Consider the following 20226-nt stretch of genomic DNA (forward strand, 5'->3'; position numbering starts at 1 on the left):
AAATATCTCTTTCCATTCATCAATCAGTGGAATCCATCCCATTGTTTCTTTTATCTCTCAGTGCTAGCCTTATCTACAGGCTGATCCACAACTCATTTGTAAAGACAAATTCAACATTCCTCTCAGCTTTTTACCATGCACGACATCTTGCGCCAAAGAGGACACAGGAAAAGAGTTTGAGTCAATGGAAATCATGAGTTAGTAAAGGCAATTCTTGAGTAAATGAGAAAAGGAAGGATTGAAATCAGTAAGATTAATATCCTAGTAGGAGTGCATATTAAGAGGGACATGCACTAGGCGGATCGGGAAGTCTGAACCTTCCAAAAACGTCAGCCAGAGGGGAATGGGAGAGGGAGATGCAGACGGGAAAATGAGGATAAAAAGGAGGCGGCGCTTTAGAGACCGCATGGCAAATGCCGCATGGCCTGTCCCTTTGTTCATCAATAAAGTCACTTTTACAGGACTCCTCTGTCTCCTGCGGGCACACAAACCTCTGGCCACGGGAATTTTCCCGCACAGCCCCGGGCACAGGGCAGACACCTCTGTGCCACCCACAGCAACCGGGACGAGCCAGCGCTGCTCCGGCACCGGCTCCTGCCGAGGCCCCAGCGGGAAGGAGACCGCGGGCAGCCGCTCCCGCAGCGCCCTCAGCCCAGCGCCAACACGGGCCGGCACCGGCACAACCAACCCGCCAGAGCCCCCTGCCGCCCCCTCGGCCCGCAGCGAGCCCCGAGCCCCCGCACAACCGAGCGCGGCTCCCACCTGCGCTGGGGCCGCCTCCGAGCTCCGCCGCCGCCTCCCCGGTGGTTCCCAGTCTCCCCCTGTATGATCCTGGGCATTCCCAGTATGCTCCAAATCACTCCCAGTAGGATCCCAGTCGCCCCCAGTCATTCCCAGTATGGTTCCTTTCACTCTCAGTCCCTCTCCATAAGAGTTCAGTGTCGCCCCGGTTCCAGTATGAACCCAGTCACACCTTCTATGAAGCCATTTCCCCCCCCCCGATGGTTTCAGTTGCTCCCAGTATAAGCCTAGTCACCCCAGTATGATCCCAGTATCTCCCAGAGACTTCCACTATGAGTCCGGTTTGATCCCTGCCACCTCCAGTATGATCCCAGTTACTCCCAGACACTTCCAGTGTTATTCCAGCCACTCCAAGTTGGACGCCGTCAGTCCCAGTATGACCCCAGCCTGGGCCAGCTGCTCCCAGTATGATCCCAGTTACAACTGCATTATTCCATTTTCTCTTAATCACCCCTGCTACAGATCTGATCACTCCCAGTATGATTCCAGTCAATCCTAGGATGATCCATGCCACTGCCAGTCTCTGCCAGTATATATCAGTTGTCCCCTGCGTGCTCCCAGTAGCCCTCAGTGTGGTCCCAGCATGATCCTGGTGCCCCAGTTCTGCTCCCAGTGGGTTCTCGTCCCAGTCCTGGTGTACCTCGGTGTCGCAGTCTGTCCCAGTACCTTCCCAGCAGCCGTCGTCGTTTCCCAGATCCTGCCCTGCCCTATTCCCGGGCACTGAGACCCCCCCTGCACCCCCTTTCCCGGGAATCCTCCTCTGCCAGTCCCTGGCTCCCCTGTTTCCGTGTCCCCGGGGACCCCCAGACCCCCATTCCCGGCCAGCCCGGGGCACCTCACCCCCAGGCCTCCTTTTCCTGGGAAAATCTGAACTGGGCACGGGGCTCTCCAGCTGCTCTGGGATGTATGATCACCCAAAGGAAAAATAGAGAACAGGAGAGGGATAGAGAGAAGGAGACTGGGAATCAGGGATCGGGGTCACTGCGCCCAGTCCTGCTCCGCCAGGGGTGGGACCAGCACCCGCAGGAAAAATTGGATCGCGGAGCTCCCCCCGCTCCGGGCCGAACCCGGCGGGTTCCGGGCAGAGTTCGAGCGCAGGGTCCGGGAGCGCAGCACAGCCCGGCCCGGGGGTCCCGCAGTGCGGGGCTGTGAAGGGTCCCAGGTGGATCCCTGAGGGATCCAGAGGTGTCCCAGGTGCGGATCCGGGTGAATTTCCTGGAATTCCCCCTTTTCCCCTCCCCCCCCGCGCTCCCTCGGGCACTTTCACTTTCGCATCTCTCGAGCTGCGCCACAGCTGCGACCGGGGACAGCTGCGATGGCTCCAGCGCTGGGTCTGGGGCTGCTCTTGGGGCTTCTGGGGCTCCTGGGGGGCCCGGGGGGCGCGACAAAAGGTGAGTGAGACCCTCCGAAACCGGGACCCCCCTGAACCGCAATTCCTGGGCACCAGGATCCCCCTAAATTTCCATTTTCGGGCACCGAGAGCCCCCTAAAACTCCGTTCCCCAGCACGAGATCCCCCGGAATCCCCATTTTAGGTCGTGTGACCCCCAAAAATCCCCTTCCCCAGCACCGGGACCCACCTGTACCTCCTTCCCCAGGACAGGGACACCCCGTAGCCCCTCTTCTGGCACGGAGATCCCCTTGAACCCCAATTTCTGGTCACCGGCACCCCTTGAACCCCCATTTTCGGTAACCAGAACCCCCTTGAGCCCTGAATTCCGGGAAGGAAACTCCCCCTTAACACGCATTCCCCAGCACGGGAACCCCTGAACCCTCGGTTTTGGGTACGGGGACTCCCCCGTACTCCCTTCCCCAGCACCGGGACCCCCCTGCACCCCTATACCCGGGACTGGGATCCCCCCGCACCCCCTGCAGTGCCCTGGGAGCCCCCTGCACTCCCATTCGCAGATCCGCCATTTTCCTCGGCTTTTGGACCCCCAGATCTCCCAAATTTCTGCGTCTCCCCATTTCTCCATTCCCGGCGTTTCCTGGAACGGGGTTCCAAGGGGTCCCCCGGGGTCCTAGGGGGTCTCAGCGGGGATCCAGTGGGATCAAGATGAATTCCCTGGAATTCCCCTTTACTCCCATCTCGTTTTCGCGTCTCCCAAACTGCGTCCCCAGGATCCGCCCGCCTCTCCCTGCCCCAGCTCCCCCTTTTCCGTGACCCAGGGACCCCCTGGACCCCCATTCTTGTGCACAGGGACTCCTGGATCCCCCATCCCGCCTCTCCCAGTCCCTTCCTTGAAACTTGGACCCTTCCTGAATCTACCAGTTCTGCTCCTGACACTTGGACGCCCCCAGACCCCTCCAGTCTCTGCGTACACCCCAGTTCTCCACCCCCTGCTCGTCCTGCGGGGGGTCCTGGGAGGTCCCAGGGGGAATTCAGGGGAATTCCCAAGGTTTTCTTTGTCCCCTCCTCGCGTTCCCCCAATCACTTTCGCGTCTCCCAAGCTGCGGCTTCGGGATCCGCCCGAGAACCGGTGACCGCCCCCGGCACCGGGACCCTCCTGAACCCCCGTTCCTGGGAACGGGGACCCCCTTGAGCGCCAATTACCGGGCATCAGGACCTCCCTGTACCCCCTTCCCCAGCACCGCAAAACCCCTGCACCCCCTTATCTGCCATTGGGACCCCACTCATTTCCCATTCTTTGACATCCAGATCCCTTTGAACCTCGAATCGCAGCACGGGAACCCCCCTGAACCCCCATTCCTGGGCACTGGGACACCCGTGAATCTCCATTTCCGGGCCTGGGACCCCCCTGCACCCCCTTTTCGTGCATCCCGCTTTTCCCAGACCCCAGTCCCGCCCTTTGGACCCCCCGGACTTCCCAACTTTCTGTGTCCCCCCCGTTTTCCACTCCCGCCGCTTCCCGAAACGGGGTCCCAGAGAGTCCCGGGTGTCCCAGGGGTCTCAGGGGGGTCGCAGCTGGGATCCAATGGGATCCAGATGAACTCCCTGGAATTTTCCCTTTCCCCTCGTCCCCTCCCCAACCGCATCCCCTCGATCTCTTTCCCGTCTCCCAGGCTGATCCTTCGGGATCCACTCGCCTCTCCCAGCCCCAGACCCCTTTTCCAATGACCCTGCGACCCCATGGACCCCCATTCCTGCTTTTCTCAGTCCCCCTTTTTCTCTGCATCAAGGGCCCCCGAGCCCCCCATTCCAGTTATCCTGGGTCTCCCCACCTTGTGACCCCTCTTTCTTGGGCACCTTTCCTGGAACCCCCATCCCACCTCTCCCAGTCCTTGTATCCTCCTTTCCTTGGCACTGGGAGTCCCCTGAGCCCCCATTGCTGGACACTGGGATCCCATGCACCCCCTTTCCATCTCTCCCAGTTCCCCTTTCATTGATCCATAACTCTCTCAATGCCCCCAAATCTCCGTGTCCCCCCAGTCCTCTACTCCCTGCATTTCCTGCACGTGGCCGTGTCGGAGCCCAGCCCAGGGATCCCCCAGTACATGGTCACGGGGTTTGTGGATGGGATCCCCTTCGAGCGCTACGACAGCGAGCGGGGCCGGGCGGTGCCACTGACACAGTGGATGGAGGATGGAGCCGAGCCGGGATATTGGGATAGGAAGACCCAGAACTACGTGAAGGACCAGGATGTGGATGCCTGGAACCTGGATACACTACGGGACCGGTACAACCAGAGCAGAGGTGAGTGGGGGGATCCATGGGGCTGGAATGGGATCGCTGGGGCTTGATTGTGGATTCACAGGGCGCCAAGGGGATGAGATGGGGATCCATTTGGCTGGTATGGATATCTTGTGATCCATGGGTTGGGATGTGGATCCATGGGGCTGGGATGAGGCTCTGTGGGTCTCCATCAGATTCTGGGGCTCCATCGGGCTGGAATGGGGCTCTGGGACTGGGACATAATTCCATGGGTCTCTGTGGGTGCAATCCCCTCAGGTCTCCACACCGTACAGTGGCTTTATGGCTGTGAACTTGTATCCGATGGGAGTGTCCGTGGATCCTATCGGAGTGGCTATGACGGGGGGGAATTTGTCTCCTTTGACCTGGGATCCAGGAGATTCGTGGCGGCCGACAGCGCTGCTGAGATCACCAGGAGGCGCTGGGAACGTGAAGAGAACGAGGCTGAGGAGTGGACAAATTACCTGGGGCAAGAATGCCCAGAATGGCTCCAGAAATACGTCAGATACGGACAGAAGGAGCTGGACCACAAAGGTGGGAGCAGAATTCCTGTGGGAATGTGGGATTTGGGAACAGAGGACTTGGGAATGCAGTAATTCCAGTGGGAATTCCATGGGCAGATCTCACCCCTGTCCCATTCAAGTGGGAATTCCATGGGCAGATCTCACCCCCATTCCATTCCCATGGAATTCCATGGACAGATCTCACACTGATCCCATTCCCATGGAATTCCATGGATGTCTCTCACCGTAATCCCATTCCAGAGCCCCCTGATGTCCATGTGTCTGGAAAAGAGGAACACGGGACGCTGATCTTGTCCTGCCACGCGTACGGATTCTACCCCAGCTCCATCGCAGTCAACTGGATGAAGGGGGATGAAATCTGGGATCAGGAGACGGAGTGGGGCGGGATCGTTCCCAACAGCGACGGCACCTTCCACACCTGGGCCAGGATCGAGGCGCGGCCGGAGGAGCGGGAGCAGTACCGGTGCCGGGTGGAGCATCCTGGAATGTTGGAGCCCGGGATCTACGCTTGGGGTGAGGCTGGGAATGTGGAATGTGGGAATTGGGAATTTGGAATGCCCAAATGGGGATTCCCCTCCCCCTGCTCACCATCCCTCGTTTCCCAGAGCCAACATCTGGCAGGAATCTCATCGTGGTGGTCTCTGTGTCAGTCACTGCCATCATCATCCTCATTGTCCTCATTGGATTCATTGTCTGGAAACACCAATCCGGTAACATACGGGATGGGGGCCGGGAAGGGGCATGGATCCACCTGGCACTGTTCTGGGAATCCTGTGCCACCAACGCTGATCCCACTGTTTTTCCACAGGGAGGAGGGACAGGAATGAATACAGCATGGCAGCCAGTGAGTACCAGTGGTGGATCCAGCTCTGGATCCCCTCTGTGCAGATCTCAGGATGGATCCTGGGGTTAATCCTGGTGTGTGATCAGTGCTAGAATCTCATGGATTTTCTCTTTCTGCAGGAAATTATGTGGAAACAACAGCTTGACCACAGGTATGGAGCGGGATGAGGGTGGGATTCCAGAGAGGGATCGGGGCAGGATTGGACTGATTGGGATCAGGGAGGGATTCTGGATCAGAGCAGGGGTCCAGAACAGGATCAGATGGAATTGTGGAGTGCGATCACGGCTGGATTCTGGAGCGGGATCAGGTGGGATGGATGGGGCAGGATTGGTTGGAATTCCAGAGAGGGATTGGGACAGGATGGGTGGGGCGGGATTACGTGGAATGGATGGAACAGGATTGGTGTGGGATGGATGAAGTGGGATCAGGGAGGTGTTCCAGAGCAGGATCAGTTGGATGGATGGAGCAAGTTTGAGGCAGGATCAGGTGGAATTCCGGAGCAGCTCTCACTCTCCATGGGCTCCAGCAAGGTCCATCCTGCGGGATGGGGACAGGGACAGGGTGACACCGTGACCCTCTCTCATCCTGGCAGGAATCACCGCCTGAGCGATCCCCAGAGCTGGATCCAGCCCCTTCCTGTGGTAGTCGATTTGGCTGAGATGGACTGGGATTTAGCCCAAATTCCCTATAAAGAAAGCACAAATTTAAGACCTTGGGAGGCAGGCTGTTAAAAAGCAAGGCCTTAGACATTAGGTCTGAGAGGAATGTTGAATTTGTCTTTACAAATGAGTTGTGGATCAGCCTGTAGATAAGGCTAGCACTGAGAGATAAAAGAAACAATGGGATGGATTCCACTGATTGATGAATGGAAAGAGATATTTGCCTTTACAAACAAACTGTAGGGCTGCTGATAAATGAAATTGGATATCGAAAGATGAAAGAAGCAACGGGGGGGGGGAAACTATGAATTCTATAAGAATTAAAAATTAAAAGGGAATTTTATACATTAGAGGGGAATTTCAGGTATCAGGCGTTCCGGGAAGTCTGTGCCTCTCAAGTACCTCAGCCAATGGGGAAAGAGAGAGGGAAATGCGGCCAGGAAAATAGGATAAAAAGGAGGCTGCGTCCTCCGAAAATTTGAGAGATCCCAGGGGAATGTCCCATGGCTTCTCCCTTTATTCAAATAAAGCAAAAAGGACTCCTCTGTCTCCTTTTTGGACATAAACTTTTGGTGTTGGTGGATTAATTTTCCTGACAGAAAGAACTTTGGGATTCTTACCTGCACAAGCACGTGCAGTGCCTCAGTCATAAGTGCCACAGAAATATCAGAAGTGTGTCTTCTTCAGAGTGTGGTCACAAGGGTTCAGAGTTGGAGCCAGTTCTGCGGGCAGGCTGATGAATAGTCTGGGGCTCCTCTGCAGAGCCCCATTCATTCTGGGGCTGCTTTCTGCTGGTTCTGCTGGACTGGCTCGAGTGAAACACACACCCAATTAACAGCAGTTAAATTACTCTGGCATGAAACAGTGGGGAACAGGCAGAGCAGTGAAGGGCAGCATGACCAGTTGTTCTGGCAGGTCTGATGAGGTCTGGTTTGATACAGCACTCACAGAACTCTGCTCCACCTGTGACACTTCCACTTGCAGTAGATGACTGTTCCTCTTTACAATATCCAGCAAGGCAGGTCAAAGACACTTTTACCATTTTCATCTTCAAAAGGGAGAAGAAATCAGCAGCAAACATGAAGTAACCAGTCAGAGGTCCCGGGAAGAAACAAAAGAACAAAGAGTGGTGGAAAAAAACAGGTGGAGCAGTGATCCTTATCTGTGTGGGAGATATCCTCTGCTAATGGGTCATCTGGTAAAACCAGGTGGGGCAGTGTTCTTTATCTTTTCCACAACCCATCCTTCCTCCAGGAAGATATCTTCTGTTCATGGGCCATTGAGTGCCACTGCATGACTGATAAAATTCCATCATCCCATTGGGAGATGCTCCAGCCAGGGGGAGGAGCCAAGCCTTTCCTACCTAGATAAAATCTGAGCTTTGGAACACCAAGGCAGCCCTTACCCACTGGTTTCCAGAGGACAAGAGCTACCAGACCTTTCTACAACATCACTACTACAACAAGACCACTTCATCGGGACTGCTACCACCACCCTAACTAGCGGGGTGTCAGGTTGTATTCTGATTCTATCACTTGTTTTCTTTTGTACTATTGCATGAATTTATCTCTTTTCCTATAAAATTGTATTTCTGACTTGGAGTCTTTCACTGGTTTTGCTTTCGAATCAGCACAATTTTGGGGGGGAGATTTTGGCTGAATCTTGATATTTGGGGAGGTTTTGATCTGTGTCTTAAAGTCTGGAGGATTTTGGGTGGGAATCTTGGTGTTTGGGAGGTTATTACAGACACAAAATGCTCAATGACTTCCAGAGATGAACTTGGGCAAGGAGGAACACCCAGTTTATGGAGCTCTCTTCTTGTTATTTCCCCCTAAACCAGGAATTTTCATTCCTCAGGTGTGTGGGGATGGAGGAGGCAGAAAAGCCCCAGAGATCTCTCTCGAGGAGGGGCTGCAAACCCAGCCCAGGGAGCTTCGAGGAGGAAAGACCCTCCCTGAGCCGGGAAGGCAGCCGGAGATCCAGGCAGAGCTCAGAGCTGGTGGAGAAGACTCCTGGAGGGGAGAAGCCCCACAAGTGCTTGGAATGTGGGAAGGGTTTCAGCTACAGCTCCCAGCTGATCCGACACCAGAGGGTCCATACTGGGGAGAAGCCCTACGAGTGTGGGAAATGCAGGAAAAACTTCAGCACTATTTCTTATCTGATGAAGCACCAGGTGATCCACACAGGGGAACGGCCCTACACCTGCTTGGAATGTGGGAAGAGCTTTGGCTGGAGCTCTGATGTTAGAAAACACCAGCGCATCCACACCGGGGAGAGGCCCTACGAGTGTCCCCAGTGTGGGAAGAGGTTTCAGACCAGCTCCAATCTCCTCCTACATGAGCGGATTCACACAGAGGAGAGGCCCTTCCGCTGCCCCGACTGCGGGAAGGGATTCAACCGCAACTCCACCCTCATCAGGCACCGGCGCATCCACACTGGGGAGAGGCCCTACGAGTGTCCTGAGTGTGGGAAGAGCTTCTCCAAGAGCTCTCACTTGACCCAACACCAACGGAGTCACCACTGAGGGAAGCCCAGTGAGTGCCCGAGTGTGGGAAGAGCTTCGTGCTCTGCTCCAGCTCCATCCCCCATGGGAGGATCGGTGTTGGATGATCTCCAGTGACCCCCGTTGGGCAGAGCCCTGGTGGTCTGTGTTCCTGGTTATCCCCGTTGGGTGAGGGGGAAGGGGTTTGAGAGATTTCTGTCTCTTTTCCTTCTATTGCTATGGTTTGGTTGGTAATAAATTCCCTTGCTGTGCCCAGGCTGTGTCTGTGACATCCGTTTTGCTGTTTGCTGTGTTTGCTCGTCCTGTCTTAATCTGCTCCTGGAGCTACTGGTTAAACTTTCTCTTCCCTTGCAGCTCGAGGGGTAGGGTCAGAGTGGCTCTGGTGGGTGCCTGGCATAGGGCCAGTGTCACCTTGTCTTGGTTTGAAAGACAGGTATTTTTCTAAGGAAAGGCGAGAACCCCTTTCCTGAGATGCAGAGTGCAACCCCCTCCCTTCTAATTATTTTAGTTTCAAATCAGCCTGTCAGGCAGAAGATATGGGGATAGGAATAACAGTTCTTTACTGAGATCTAACAAGGCAAAATAGCTGAAACAACAACAGCTATAAAACCTGACAACAGAAGAGAACAGTATAGCTCAGTTCCAGTCCCTTTGGCCAAAGCCCTCTCTCCCTGTGCTCAGTTACTGGTGCTGGGGGCAGGGCAGGTCCCGCGCAGTTGAAGAGGGGCTGGAGTGATGGCGGCAGCGGCCCAGGGGTGAGAGGGATGGGGGAGTGACTCCCCCCTCACGGTGTCGGTCGTGGTGCTCAGCAGAGTGTCCGGAGGTAGCAGGGTGAGGTGGGAGAGCAGCAGAGCGATGTCCAACGGCAGGGAGCGTGGATCTCAGTGCTGGGATGGCAGGGGAGATGCCAGATCCGAGCACGGGGCGTCCTCCTCTCACTCCTTGGGCGAAGTGAGAGAGCAGAGTCCCCCCCCAGACCCCTGTCCCACCTTTTCCTTTTCCAGTGTCCCCCCACCCCCCTGCAAGAGAAAACTATTGCTACTAAGGTGTAGCCACAAATACTTAGCATAACAATGGGAAAAATTCCACAGAGAGAAAAGGGAACAATTCAACCCCCAAGAGGAGGAAAGAGTGGTCTGAAGATCTTATTCTGAATTTGCTTTTCTTTCTTTGTGTAGTTAATAAAGTTTTTATACCCTTTTAAGTTTTAGGCCTGACTTGTTCTTTTGCTCCTGGTTCTGTCTCACAACAGAAAATGAGTATATTTAAATTGGCAACTCAAAACTATAACATTATTTGGTGTGTTGGCCAGGAAATTAAAAAATTAAAATTAAACCAAGACATTAGATTATCCTATCTGGATGAAGATAACCAGAACTCCAGGAAAGGAATTTATTGATGGGGAGTAGGACAGGATGGCTACAAAAAAAGTTGATTTGCAGATTGGGGTTGATGATTTTGAATAATTCATGAAGATCTGTGAATATGCAACACGTTGATGCATTTAAGGAAGTGTTTTCTGAGTGTGTGCCCTTGGCTGAATGCCCAGCACTCAGCCACATTAACCCTTTGCTTTATTGTCGTAATCTCTTATTTGTTTACTTTTTAATTAAACCTTTTAAAATTTACCAGGAAAGTGAACCTCGTTTTTCACATCACTATGGGCAGGGAGCTGCTGCTCCTGAAGCTCCCCTTTCCTCGTTCCTTCCAGGAGGAAAGCTGGGTGTGGGAGCGCTGCATGCGCTCCTTCAGAGGCTGCTGAGGGCAGGGCTGGGGAAGGGGAAGAAGTGGATGAAGAACTGCGTGCAGTGTCCTGGCCCTGCTCATCCTCCCCATGAATGACGAGGCCCCCAGGGTGGGCCAGGCACTGCTGCCAAGGCTGAGCACTGACACGGAGAGGGGTGGCTGACCCCCCCTGGGGCTCCAGGCCTTGGGCAGCATTCCCCAAGCACAGCCCAGGGAAGGGTCCCTGCAGAGCCAAGTTGGCATTGCCAGCACCTGCCCTGCCCACTCCAGCAGGGCTCAGCACCAGGCCAGGACACCGAGGTGTGGACAGGTGTGTCCCCAAAGGTGTTGGAGAGCAGGCATTTGGGCCTCAATCCCTGTACCTGGGGGCCATTCCCGGATGTTTTGGCAGCTCCCTAAAGGCAGAGTCACCCCAGGTCAACTTTCCCAGGCCCTGGAGCCATCTCCCAGTTCCTGCTGTTCCACAGGCCTCCAGGAATGCCGTCCTTGCTATCGCAGAGCTCCTCAAGTGGAAGGAGCTGAAGCACGTGGTGAAGACAGGGCAGACCTGGAGGATGGCTGACTGCTTGGTGAGGATGTGCCCCAGGGACTGTGCTGGGCCGTGGGCTCTGCAGCTGGGCCTGGGGAAGAGACCCCACAGCCTGGAGCTGCATCCTTGTTCCTGGCTCAAGAACAGAGTCCCAGGGGCTCTCCTCCAGTCCCATCTCCCCTTCCTGCACCCAGTGGGAGGGAGGAGGGCTCTTGGTAATGGGGCTGCTGCCAGGAGGGGCTGCTCCAGCCACCTGGAAGATGTGTGACAATGCCACATCTTTGTGGTCGCTCCAGATGGAAAAGGACAGCAGCAGGGCTGAGCAGCACCTTCATCAGAGCCTGCAGTACCTGAGGGACCCTCAGGAATGTGTGCAAGACTGGACCATCAGGTTCATGAGCCCCAGCCCGGGGTCCCTCTTTGGGCAGCCCCTGTCCCCCCCAGCCCCTGCCCAGTGCCACATCCAGGCTGCTGGTGGTCCCTGGTTGTTTGGGATCGTGCTGGGGAACAGCAGGGGCTGACAGAGCTCTGTGCCCAGGGACCATCTTGTGACATCCCCAGGACCAGAGCGAGGAGCTGCCTGCTCTGGATTTCAGTGGGGAGTGGGGAGTGAGGGCTGGGAGACTGGGGGGGTCTCTACAAACACGGGAACTCATCTCGGCTCTGTTTTGGTCACAGAACTTCAGGCCTTGCAGAAAGATGGGTGTGAACTCACGCCTTGTCTGGCAGCTCAGAGCAGCTCGATCCTGAGGAGCCGAAGGAGCAGCGGACACCGGGACAGTCCCTGCGAGCTCTGTGGTGCTGGCACTGCTGAGCTGGGGGCCTGTTGTGCCCAGAGTGGGACATTCAGGCTCGACTGATCAGGGACACCCTCCTGCTGATTCACAAGGTGCAGAAAGGACTCCTTGACTTCCCAGGGTTCTTCTCAGAGAAGGCTCTGGGTGAGGCTGGATCCAACCCCAGCCCCAGACTGGGGCAGCACTTTAAGTCTGAAGGGTCACACAGGCGTCCTTGAGCCTGGAGATCACTTTGTCCTAAGGATTATGGCTGGCAAGCCAACTATAGTTTTGTAAATAAAGTTAGTTTTTTTAAGTTTTAAGTAATTGCTTTTCAAATTTCTTTTAAGACATCCCAAAGGTACCTGTGGGCAGGTGGGCACACAGGTGTGATGGGGTGGGTTGGGATCAGGCCAGGAATTAGACCCTGATTTTGTGATTTACAGCAGGACTTCTCCTCTGATCCTAATTCCCAGTGTTATGGTGCTGCCAGGTGTGCTGCTGGTGGGTCTGGGACCCTCACACTGAGATCTGATACCCCTAAACTGGGGTTAGGGTCCCTCACATTGGGGGTTCAGGTTCTTGACTCCTAAACTGGGGTCAGGGACCCTCAAACTGTAATCTGGGTTCTTTAAACTGGGTCTGGGATTTTTAAACTGAGATCTGGTACCCCCAAACCGGGGTCTGCAGCCCTCCAGCGTGATCTGGGATCCTCACACTGAGGTCTCAGCTCTCCACCCTGGGACCTGGGCCTCTCAAACTGGGGTCTGGAATCCTCAAACTGGGTCTGGACCCTCACCCCACCTGGAGTTTGGACCCCTGAAAAAACTGGGGGGACAAGTGGGGGAGGTGAGGTAGGGGTTTATTTGGGGGTACAAAGATGAAAGGGGGATGGGGAGACCTCAGGGTGGAATTTTGGGTCCACCTTAGAGGGGGGAGGTGAGTGGGAGTAGCCCAGGATGGAGATTTGGGATCCTCAGGTTGGGCTTTGTAGAGTCTCAGGGGGGATTTGGGGTCCCAGGGTGGGTTCTGGAGGGCCTCAGGGTGGAATTTTGGGGTCCCAGGGTTGATTTAGGCACTTCTAAGATAGATTTTGGGGTGCAAGATGGATTTTGTGGGTCCCAGCGCCAGATTTCACAGACCCCTTAGTGGGGGGCCTTTGGGGTTTGAGGATTCCCAGGGTGGATTTTGGAGTTTCACAGTGAGTTTCACCCTCCCCAGGATGGATTTGGGCATCTCAGGTTGGGTTTTGGGGTTCCAGAGTAGGTTTTTAGGATCCTAGGATGGATTTTGGGGTCCTAGGCTGGGTTTTCAGGGTCAGGGGGATGGATTTTAGGGTTCCAGCACCCGCAGCGCAAAGTCCAGGGCGGGGGCACTGTGGGTCAGACACCCCATGGACACCACGTCGATGTGGGGCCCCAAAAACTGGGGGAGGGTCTCCAAAACGATGCCCCCGCTGGCCTCCACCGTCACTCCGGGATGTGCAGCCTTGACCTGCGCCGCAGCCGAGTGCAGCTCCTGGGGGGACACCCTGTTAGCAGGGAGCACCCCCTCCCCAAAATTTGGGGGTACACTGGACATATGGATGTATACTGGATGCTACATAGTGCAGAATCCCCCCCCAAATTGGCCCAAATCTGCCCAATTTGGGACCTCCCCCACAGGAAACCCCCAATTCAGGGATTATTCCACCCACTGAGCTCCAAAATTGGGGTGTCCACCTCCAACCCCTCCAAATCAAGGGTTATCCTGATTAAACCCAATAAAAACTCAATAAAAATAGATTCCCACCCAACATCTGCCCAACTGGGGGTACCACCCACCACTGACCTCCAGAACAACCCCAAATTTGGGCTCTCCAATCCAAATAGCTGTCCCCCCACCCAGAACCACCCAAAATTGTGGCCTCCTATTCAACACCTCCAATCCAGGCATTTGCCCACCCCTGACCCCCAAATTACAGTCCCCCCACCTAAACTCCCCAAGTTAAGGGTCCCTTCACCCAAAACCTCACAAACTGGGATTATCCAATCCTCTGACTCCCCCGAAATTGGGATTATCCCTCGTATCTTTGGGGTGGCCCACATTTACAGCAGATTCCCATTTTACTGGTGTAGCCTCACCCCGGGATGTCCCCTGTGTCCCATTTTTGGGGTTTATCCCCATTTTTAGAATCTAACCCCCCATTTTTGGGGTCCAGCCCACACTTGGGGTCCCACCACTATTGGCCCCCCTCCGGTTTTGGGGCTCACCTGGGGTCTCAGGTTGTCCAGCAGGACGATGTCAGCCCCAGCCCCAGCAGCCGCCAGCGCCTCATCCGCACTCGAGCACTCGACCCCCAACCGGCGGGTGAAGCCCCCGGCCCGGCGCACCCCCAAAATCATCTGGGGAAGAGGGGGGTCAGGGAGAACCCCAGAGTGACGCCCCAGTATGGGGCAGGGTAAAATGGAGGCTCCCCCACAGTCATTCACTTAAAATTGGGGTTCCCCCCACTGCCTTCCCCACATTGATCCCCAAAAATTGCGGTCTTATCTCCCACAGTCTCCCAATTCAGGAGTGTCTGCTCCCCAAAAGGTGGGGTTCTCTCAACTACAAACACCAAAATTTAGAGTTATCCAACACATGATGTCCCGCCAGTTCAGCAGTGACCTCACAGTTTCCTTCCGAAGTTGGGAACCCTGCACCCATCCCCCCCAATTCATAGGTCCTCCCACATCAGTCCAGCTTGTTCCCTACTGACCCAGAGCTTTTCCAAAGCGTTTCCTCTGCAGGTGACCTCGAGGACAGACTGCAGGACACGGTGTCCTGTAGCCTTCCCAAGGCTTCTCTGTTGCCTACAAGGCACAAGTGCAGCACTTGCTCATCTGGAGCTTTTCCGAGACATCTCTCCGGCAAGCAGTCCCAACTCCAAACAGTGACATGGAGCAGACACCACCCAGAGTGCCCAAGCTGGCCTGGGTGAAGGAGGAGGAGGAGGCTGCAGCTCCCTCAGCACAGCAGCCTGAAGAGCTGGAGCAGATCCAGCTGCTGCAGGAGGGTGAGTAGCAGAGCTGGACCACAGGGCTGGTGCCTGCAGCCAGCTTAGCCCCATCCCATCCCATCCCATCCCATCCCATCCCATCCCATCCCATCCCATCCCATCCCATCCCATCCCATCCCATCCCATCCCATCCAACATGCCCATGGATAGGACAGAAGAGGGGCTGGGCCTGAACCCCCAGGCAGCCACACCCCATCCCTGGAGCATCCCAGGGCAGTCCCTGCCTGGGAATGCAGGGCTGGGCTGTGTTCTCCAGCCTCTCTCTCTTTTGGCATCCTGTCTGGTGTGCATGTCTTCCTGAGGAGGTACAAGCCTTCTGGGTGCTGCTGTTCCTGTGCACACTCTGGTCATTTTTCTCTGGTGTCCAGAGCCACGTTGACAGCAGGAGCTCCACAGGCCAGCTCCAGGAGACATCGTTCTTGCCATGGTGGCAGCAGCTCTGTGGGTCCCGAGCTCAGTGTTAGGGGAGTCTTGGCCACACAGCACAGTGGCCTGGACAGCTCTGGGGACCCGGGCTGATCGCCAGCGCTGCCACTTCCCACTGCTCCTCGCCTGCAGCAGCCAGTGGCCGTGCTCCAGCAGGGCCTGCTTGGGGTCCTTGTCCCTCCTTGTCCCTGGCAAAAGCAGCCTGGGCACCTCGGGGCTGTCCCCACCGTCCTGCTGAGGCCAGGCCTCGAGGGCTTCTGCCGCGGGCACCAGAGACGCGTCAGGGAAGCGCCAGAGCAGCCGGCTGGCAGGAAGAAGGTGGCTGTCTGGGGGCTGCTTATGGCCTCTGCCACCCAGTTCCTCAGGGCTTCCCACCAACCCATCCACACAAGTCCTCCTGGCCCATCACAGCCTCCCGCCACCCAGCGCCACACACATCCCCCTCACGCCTTCCCACTGCCTTCTCCGGGCAGGCCTTGGCAGCACCGCAGCCCTTCATGGCCTCCCACTGTCCCGTGCCCTCCACGCCTCCCCCAGGCCTGCCTGGCTGCTGAACGAGCTCCAGAGGAGCCGCATCAAGAGGCACCTCAGAGCCCTCAGCAATCCAGCCAGCAACACACGGGCAGGACACAGATGGCGCTTCCAGGCTGGCAGAGGGGTGCTGGCCATCTCCAGGGACCGGTCTCTCAGGGATCCGCGCCGCAGCTCCGGCCTCTGCCCGCCCGCTCTGTCGGAAGCCTTAAGGCTTCCACAGAACCACCAAAGGCCAAGGGCCTTTTGGCCACTTTCCCTTCCACACCGCACGCTTGGCCCACTTACTGAGCACAAGCACCCTTTTTGCCCTCTTCCCCATTGGCCTGAAGACTCGGGGCACCAAAAGAAAGCTCCTGGACCTCTGTGTATGACAACAGCAATTTACTAATCCTACGGCGGGGTGAAACAAAGTGCTTGCAGAGCAGAGGTGTTCCCTGCAGGCTCAGGTGGCCCCAGCAGACGCAGCCTCCCGGATCAGTTCTCCACACTGCTCACACAGGACAACCAGCCCCTGAGACACAGGGAAGGCCGTGACTTCCAGAGGCGGCGGAATCCATCTCGCATCTGCTGGAGTCGGGAGGAGGGAATGCTCTGTACAGCTCTGTTGATGTACAGAGTCTGAAGAGCCAGGCATGAGATGGCAGGGCTGGTGTCATCTGTCATGTCCTGAAGGGCTGGAAGAGAGAGGAACAGAGCCACAGTCAGAGCCTGCATCTGCAGGGACCTGGGGAGACCCTCCTGCCCCATCCCTCCCACACGGCTGCCCTTGCCATAGCCTGGAGGAAGCAGGAGACAGCAAGGATCAGCTGGAAGGCGCTGGCCACGAATGTCCCTCCTGCAGGCCCCTGGCAGGTCTCTGTGCTCTGCCCACGCCGCCCCTCGTGCGCGCAGGGAGCAGAGCCCTCCCAGCCGGGGCAGGGAACGCAGCTGCCAGCGCCAGCCCCCGCTGACAGCCCGCTGGCCTCACTCACCCCTGCACATGAGCTGCAACTCTCGCTGCTGCTCTCTCAGGAACCGCCCGGCCATCCCTGCCAACACAGAGCCTGTCACGGCCCCAGCCGCACAGCTGCCCCGCAGCGGCGCTGCCAGCCCTGCGGCCACAGCAGCGCCTTCCCCTGCAGGGCTCAGGCCCGGCCCTCGCCGCATCCTGACGCCCAAGGACACGGCTGCGAGAGGGCGGCAGCGGCGCCGAGGGCAGGCGGGGCTCCAGAGCCCCGGCCCGGATGGCGCTGCCGGGGCAGCAGGCGGGGCTGGGGCCGAGCTGCGGCGGGGCGGGGAGGGAGCCGGGCTTGTGGCTCACCAAGAAACCTGAGGGCCGCCTCTCGCAGGGGCTCCTGTGGGCTCCGCAGGTACGGCAGCGCCTGGCGCAGCAGCTCGGCCGCTCGGCTCCTGTCCTGTGCCAGCTGGAGAGAGCGGCAGGGCACGGAGGGAAGGGTTGGCGCGGGCTCTGTCCCTTGGCCCCGGCCTGCCCTGCCCGCACAGCCCTGAGCGGGGCAGAGGGCCCGGCAAGGCGCGGGCTTGATGGAGCTCGGGGCTCCATCAGCTCCTGCCCTGGGGCCAGAGGAGCCTGGAGAAGAGCCCGCGTGGGCAGCCCAGGGAAGGGAGCAGCGTTCTTACCAAGCACTCGCCAAACCTCCACATCTGATCCGCCATCAGCAGGTGCTCAAGATCTCTCCTCTTCAGGAAGCTTAGTGCAGAAAGCAGCGTTTCACAAGAGGCCTGCAGAGCAGCAGAGACCCAGAGATGGCACCGCAGCCCAGGGCACAGGAGCTGCCTCCCTGTGCCAAGGCCAGGAGGAGGCTGGAGCCCATGAGGTGCCCGGGTGCAGGGAGACAGCTGAGCCCCCTGCCAGGAGGACAGCAGCGCCCAGGAGTCCTCACCTCTGCCACACGCATGTTCTCATCGTGGCAGTTGAAGAAGAGTGGCAGCAGGCTCTTGCTCACAAGCATCTGGAGGGGCTTTTTACCCTTGGCCGCTACCAACCTCATCACCTCTTGGAAGAGGCGAATGGAGAGCAGCTGCACATGGCGGTTGTCCTGTTGGAAAGGAAGCAAAAGCCCTCCTCATCAGCTGCTCCAGGCCCCTCTGTGCACAGCCCCAAAAATCCACGGGGCACCACACTTGGGGACAGCACCCAGTGGCCGTGGCTGGGGGCACAGAGCCTTACGTTGTCCAGCAGTGGCCAGAGCGCGCCAGCCAGCCGCAGGGCGATGGGGCTGGGTATTGCGAGGTGTCTGTGCGAGAGCAGAAAGCTGAGCACCGCGACGGTCATCTCAACGATGTCTTCATCTGCATCCCGCAACAGGTCCACAAGGCTTTCTGTCAGGCTGTACATTCTAATGTTCTGCATGGAGGACAAGGCAGGGCAAGCCCACGCTGCTGCTGCTGCTGCCGTGGAGCCCAGGGGCCGAAGGCCTGTCCTGAAGCACTCGGGCAGCTGAACAGCAACGCAGGAGAGCTGGGAGCAGCTGCCACAGCTCCCAAAGCCCAGCCAAGCCCAAGGGGCTGCTTTCTCCAGCCCCACGCTGCCAGCACAGCTTCAGCCGCTGCTGTCTTCTCACCATCGAGGGGTCCTTGCTGAGCTGCACGAGGCCTCTGAGCACCAGGCGACGCATCTCCCTGGACGTGCTCTGCAGGCGCCTTGCCATGATCTCCAGGAGGCTGTCACCCCATTCTTTGATGTCCAGGAGGTCCAGGACCTGAAAGGCACAAAGCAGTGACCGGGGTGCCCAGCTGGCAGGAGCTCAGAACTGCACAGGCCTGAGCCAAGGCAGCAGCACAGGGCACGGGCACCGTCCCAGGCAGCTGCGGCTGTGAGAGGGCAGAGAGGTGGGAGGCAGCTCAGCTGTGCTGCCCATGGGGCTCACCTCCACAAGGAACGCCATGGCAGGCAGCTGCCAGTCTGAAATGTCTTGGCTGAGGAGCTCCAAGAGGCAGGAGATGAAGCTGCAACACCAGATCATGGAGACACAGCGCATCTCCCTGGTGGGGGGGAAAAGGCATCATTGCCCCTGAGCCGGGAGGGCAAAGCTCTCCCAGGACTGACTCACAGAGCTCTGGTCTTTTCCAAAGCACCCCGTGGGCGCTTTGGGAGGCGGCTGTTCCCGGGCACCCTCCTGTGCCAGCCTTTTCCAGTCTGCTCGTCCGTCTCTTTGTGACAAAGCCCTCTCACCCATGCCCATGGGAACTGTGTGGGGCACCCTGGGCACAAGTGCCGGGGGCAGCAGGAAGAAGGGGGTCTCACCTGGCCAGGAGTCCCACTGCATAGTGGTGGGTGTCAGTACAGAGCAGCGTGTCCCAGCCAGCCTTGCCTTCCATGGCTACCACAACACGCTCACACTGCACTCGGCAGAGCAGGACCTTCAGGGTCTGCACTGCAAACCTGTGTGCAGAGCAAAACCCAGGTGATGCTGGCAGCCCTGGCTCCTGCCTTGGAAGGGATGGGGAGACTGGGAGGACTGGGTTGGAGCACCTTTGGGGGTTGGTGGCAAGGCCCAGTTGCTCCTGGCACCCCTTCCAGAAGGTATCAACCTCCTCTGGCGTATCCAGTGCGCTGATGTAAACTTGGAAGAGCAGACACAGAAAGAGACGGGGAAAATACTCCAACACTATAGGTGGGCACCAGGTCAGGTTGAAGACCCTCCACAGTGTCACGGTTGCCTGCAAAAAATGAACCACCCAGAGACAACACTCAGTGCCAAGACATCCGTGTGGCAGGGCCCGAGCATGCCAGGGAGAGGCCGGGGGAGACACCTCGGGGGCGCCCAGCCTGGTGCCCCTGAACCTTGCCCCTAAGGCAGGTTTCAGCCCAGTGCCTGAGGCAGAGAGATGCAGCTGGGGGGAGGACAGAGAGCTAGCTGCTGGAGAGGTGGCCTAGGGGCAAGCCAAGGTCAGTTGCAGGAACTCACAGCCAGGGCAAAGACTCCTGTGCTGTCCCCATCGGAGGTGTACACACTGTCCACTGGCCAGGCGTTCAGCACATTGAGGAGTATCTGCAGCGCTGGCTCCGCAGTCCCAGTGGAGGACATGATCACTCCCCACATGGCCGTAGCAATTCTGTGGGGTCAGAGCTCTGTGTCAGGGGGATCTGGGCAACAGCACTGTGGCCTGGGCTGCTGCAGGGGCCCGCGCTGGCCGTCAGCCCTGCCTCTGCCCACCGGCCCTCGCTGGCAGCACCCAGCCAGCCCACGGGG

At 57.6% G+C, this 20226-nt stretch overlaps 1 protein-coding gene across 1 annotated transcript; it reads left to right on the forward strand.

The window, feature by feature from the left end:
* The first annotated feature begins 2079 nt into the window (after positions 1-2079).
* On the forward strand, positions 2080-9242 carry LOC148218073 (class I histocompatibility antigen, F10 alpha chain-like). Its single transcript, XM_088158174.1, has 8 exons — positions 2080-2192; positions 4192-4455; positions 4711-4986; positions 5217-5489; positions 5582-5686; positions 5785-5820; positions 5940-5971; positions 7537-9242. Exons 1-7 carry the CDS (start codon positions 2117-2119, stop codon positions 5963-5965), a joined length of 1056 nt encoding a protein of 351 aa, XP_088014300.1. The 5' UTR covers positions 2080-2116; the 3' UTR covers positions 5966-5971; positions 7537-9242.
* Positions 9243-20226: the final 10984 nt, after the last annotated feature.

Source organism: Sturnus vulgaris, unplaced genomic scaffold (genome assembly GCF_052056855.1).
Source record: "Sturnus vulgaris isolate bStuVul1 unplaced genomic scaffold, bStuVul1.hap1 Scaffold_195, whole genome shotgun sequence".
NCBI classification, from domain to species: domain Eukaryota; kingdom Metazoa; phylum Chordata; class Aves; order Passeriformes; family Sturnidae; genus Sturnus; species Sturnus vulgaris.

What these genes read in the sequence shown, in the direction of transcription:
- LOC148218073 (XM_088158174.1), top strand. Translation starts at nt 2,117, where the DNA reads ATGGCTCCAGCGCTGGGTCTGGGGCTGCTCTTGGGGCTTCTGGGGCTC. An exon ending in TGTCTGGAAACACCAATCCG is followed by an intron (nt 5,687 to 5,784) that starts GTAACATACGGG and finishes GTTTTTCCACAG; the next exon opens with GGAGGAGGGACAGGAATGAA. An exon ending in TGAATACAGCATGGCAGCCA is followed by an intron (nt 5,821 to 5,939) that starts GTGAGTACCAGT and finishes CTCTTTCTGCAG; the next exon opens with GAAATTATGTGGAAACAACA.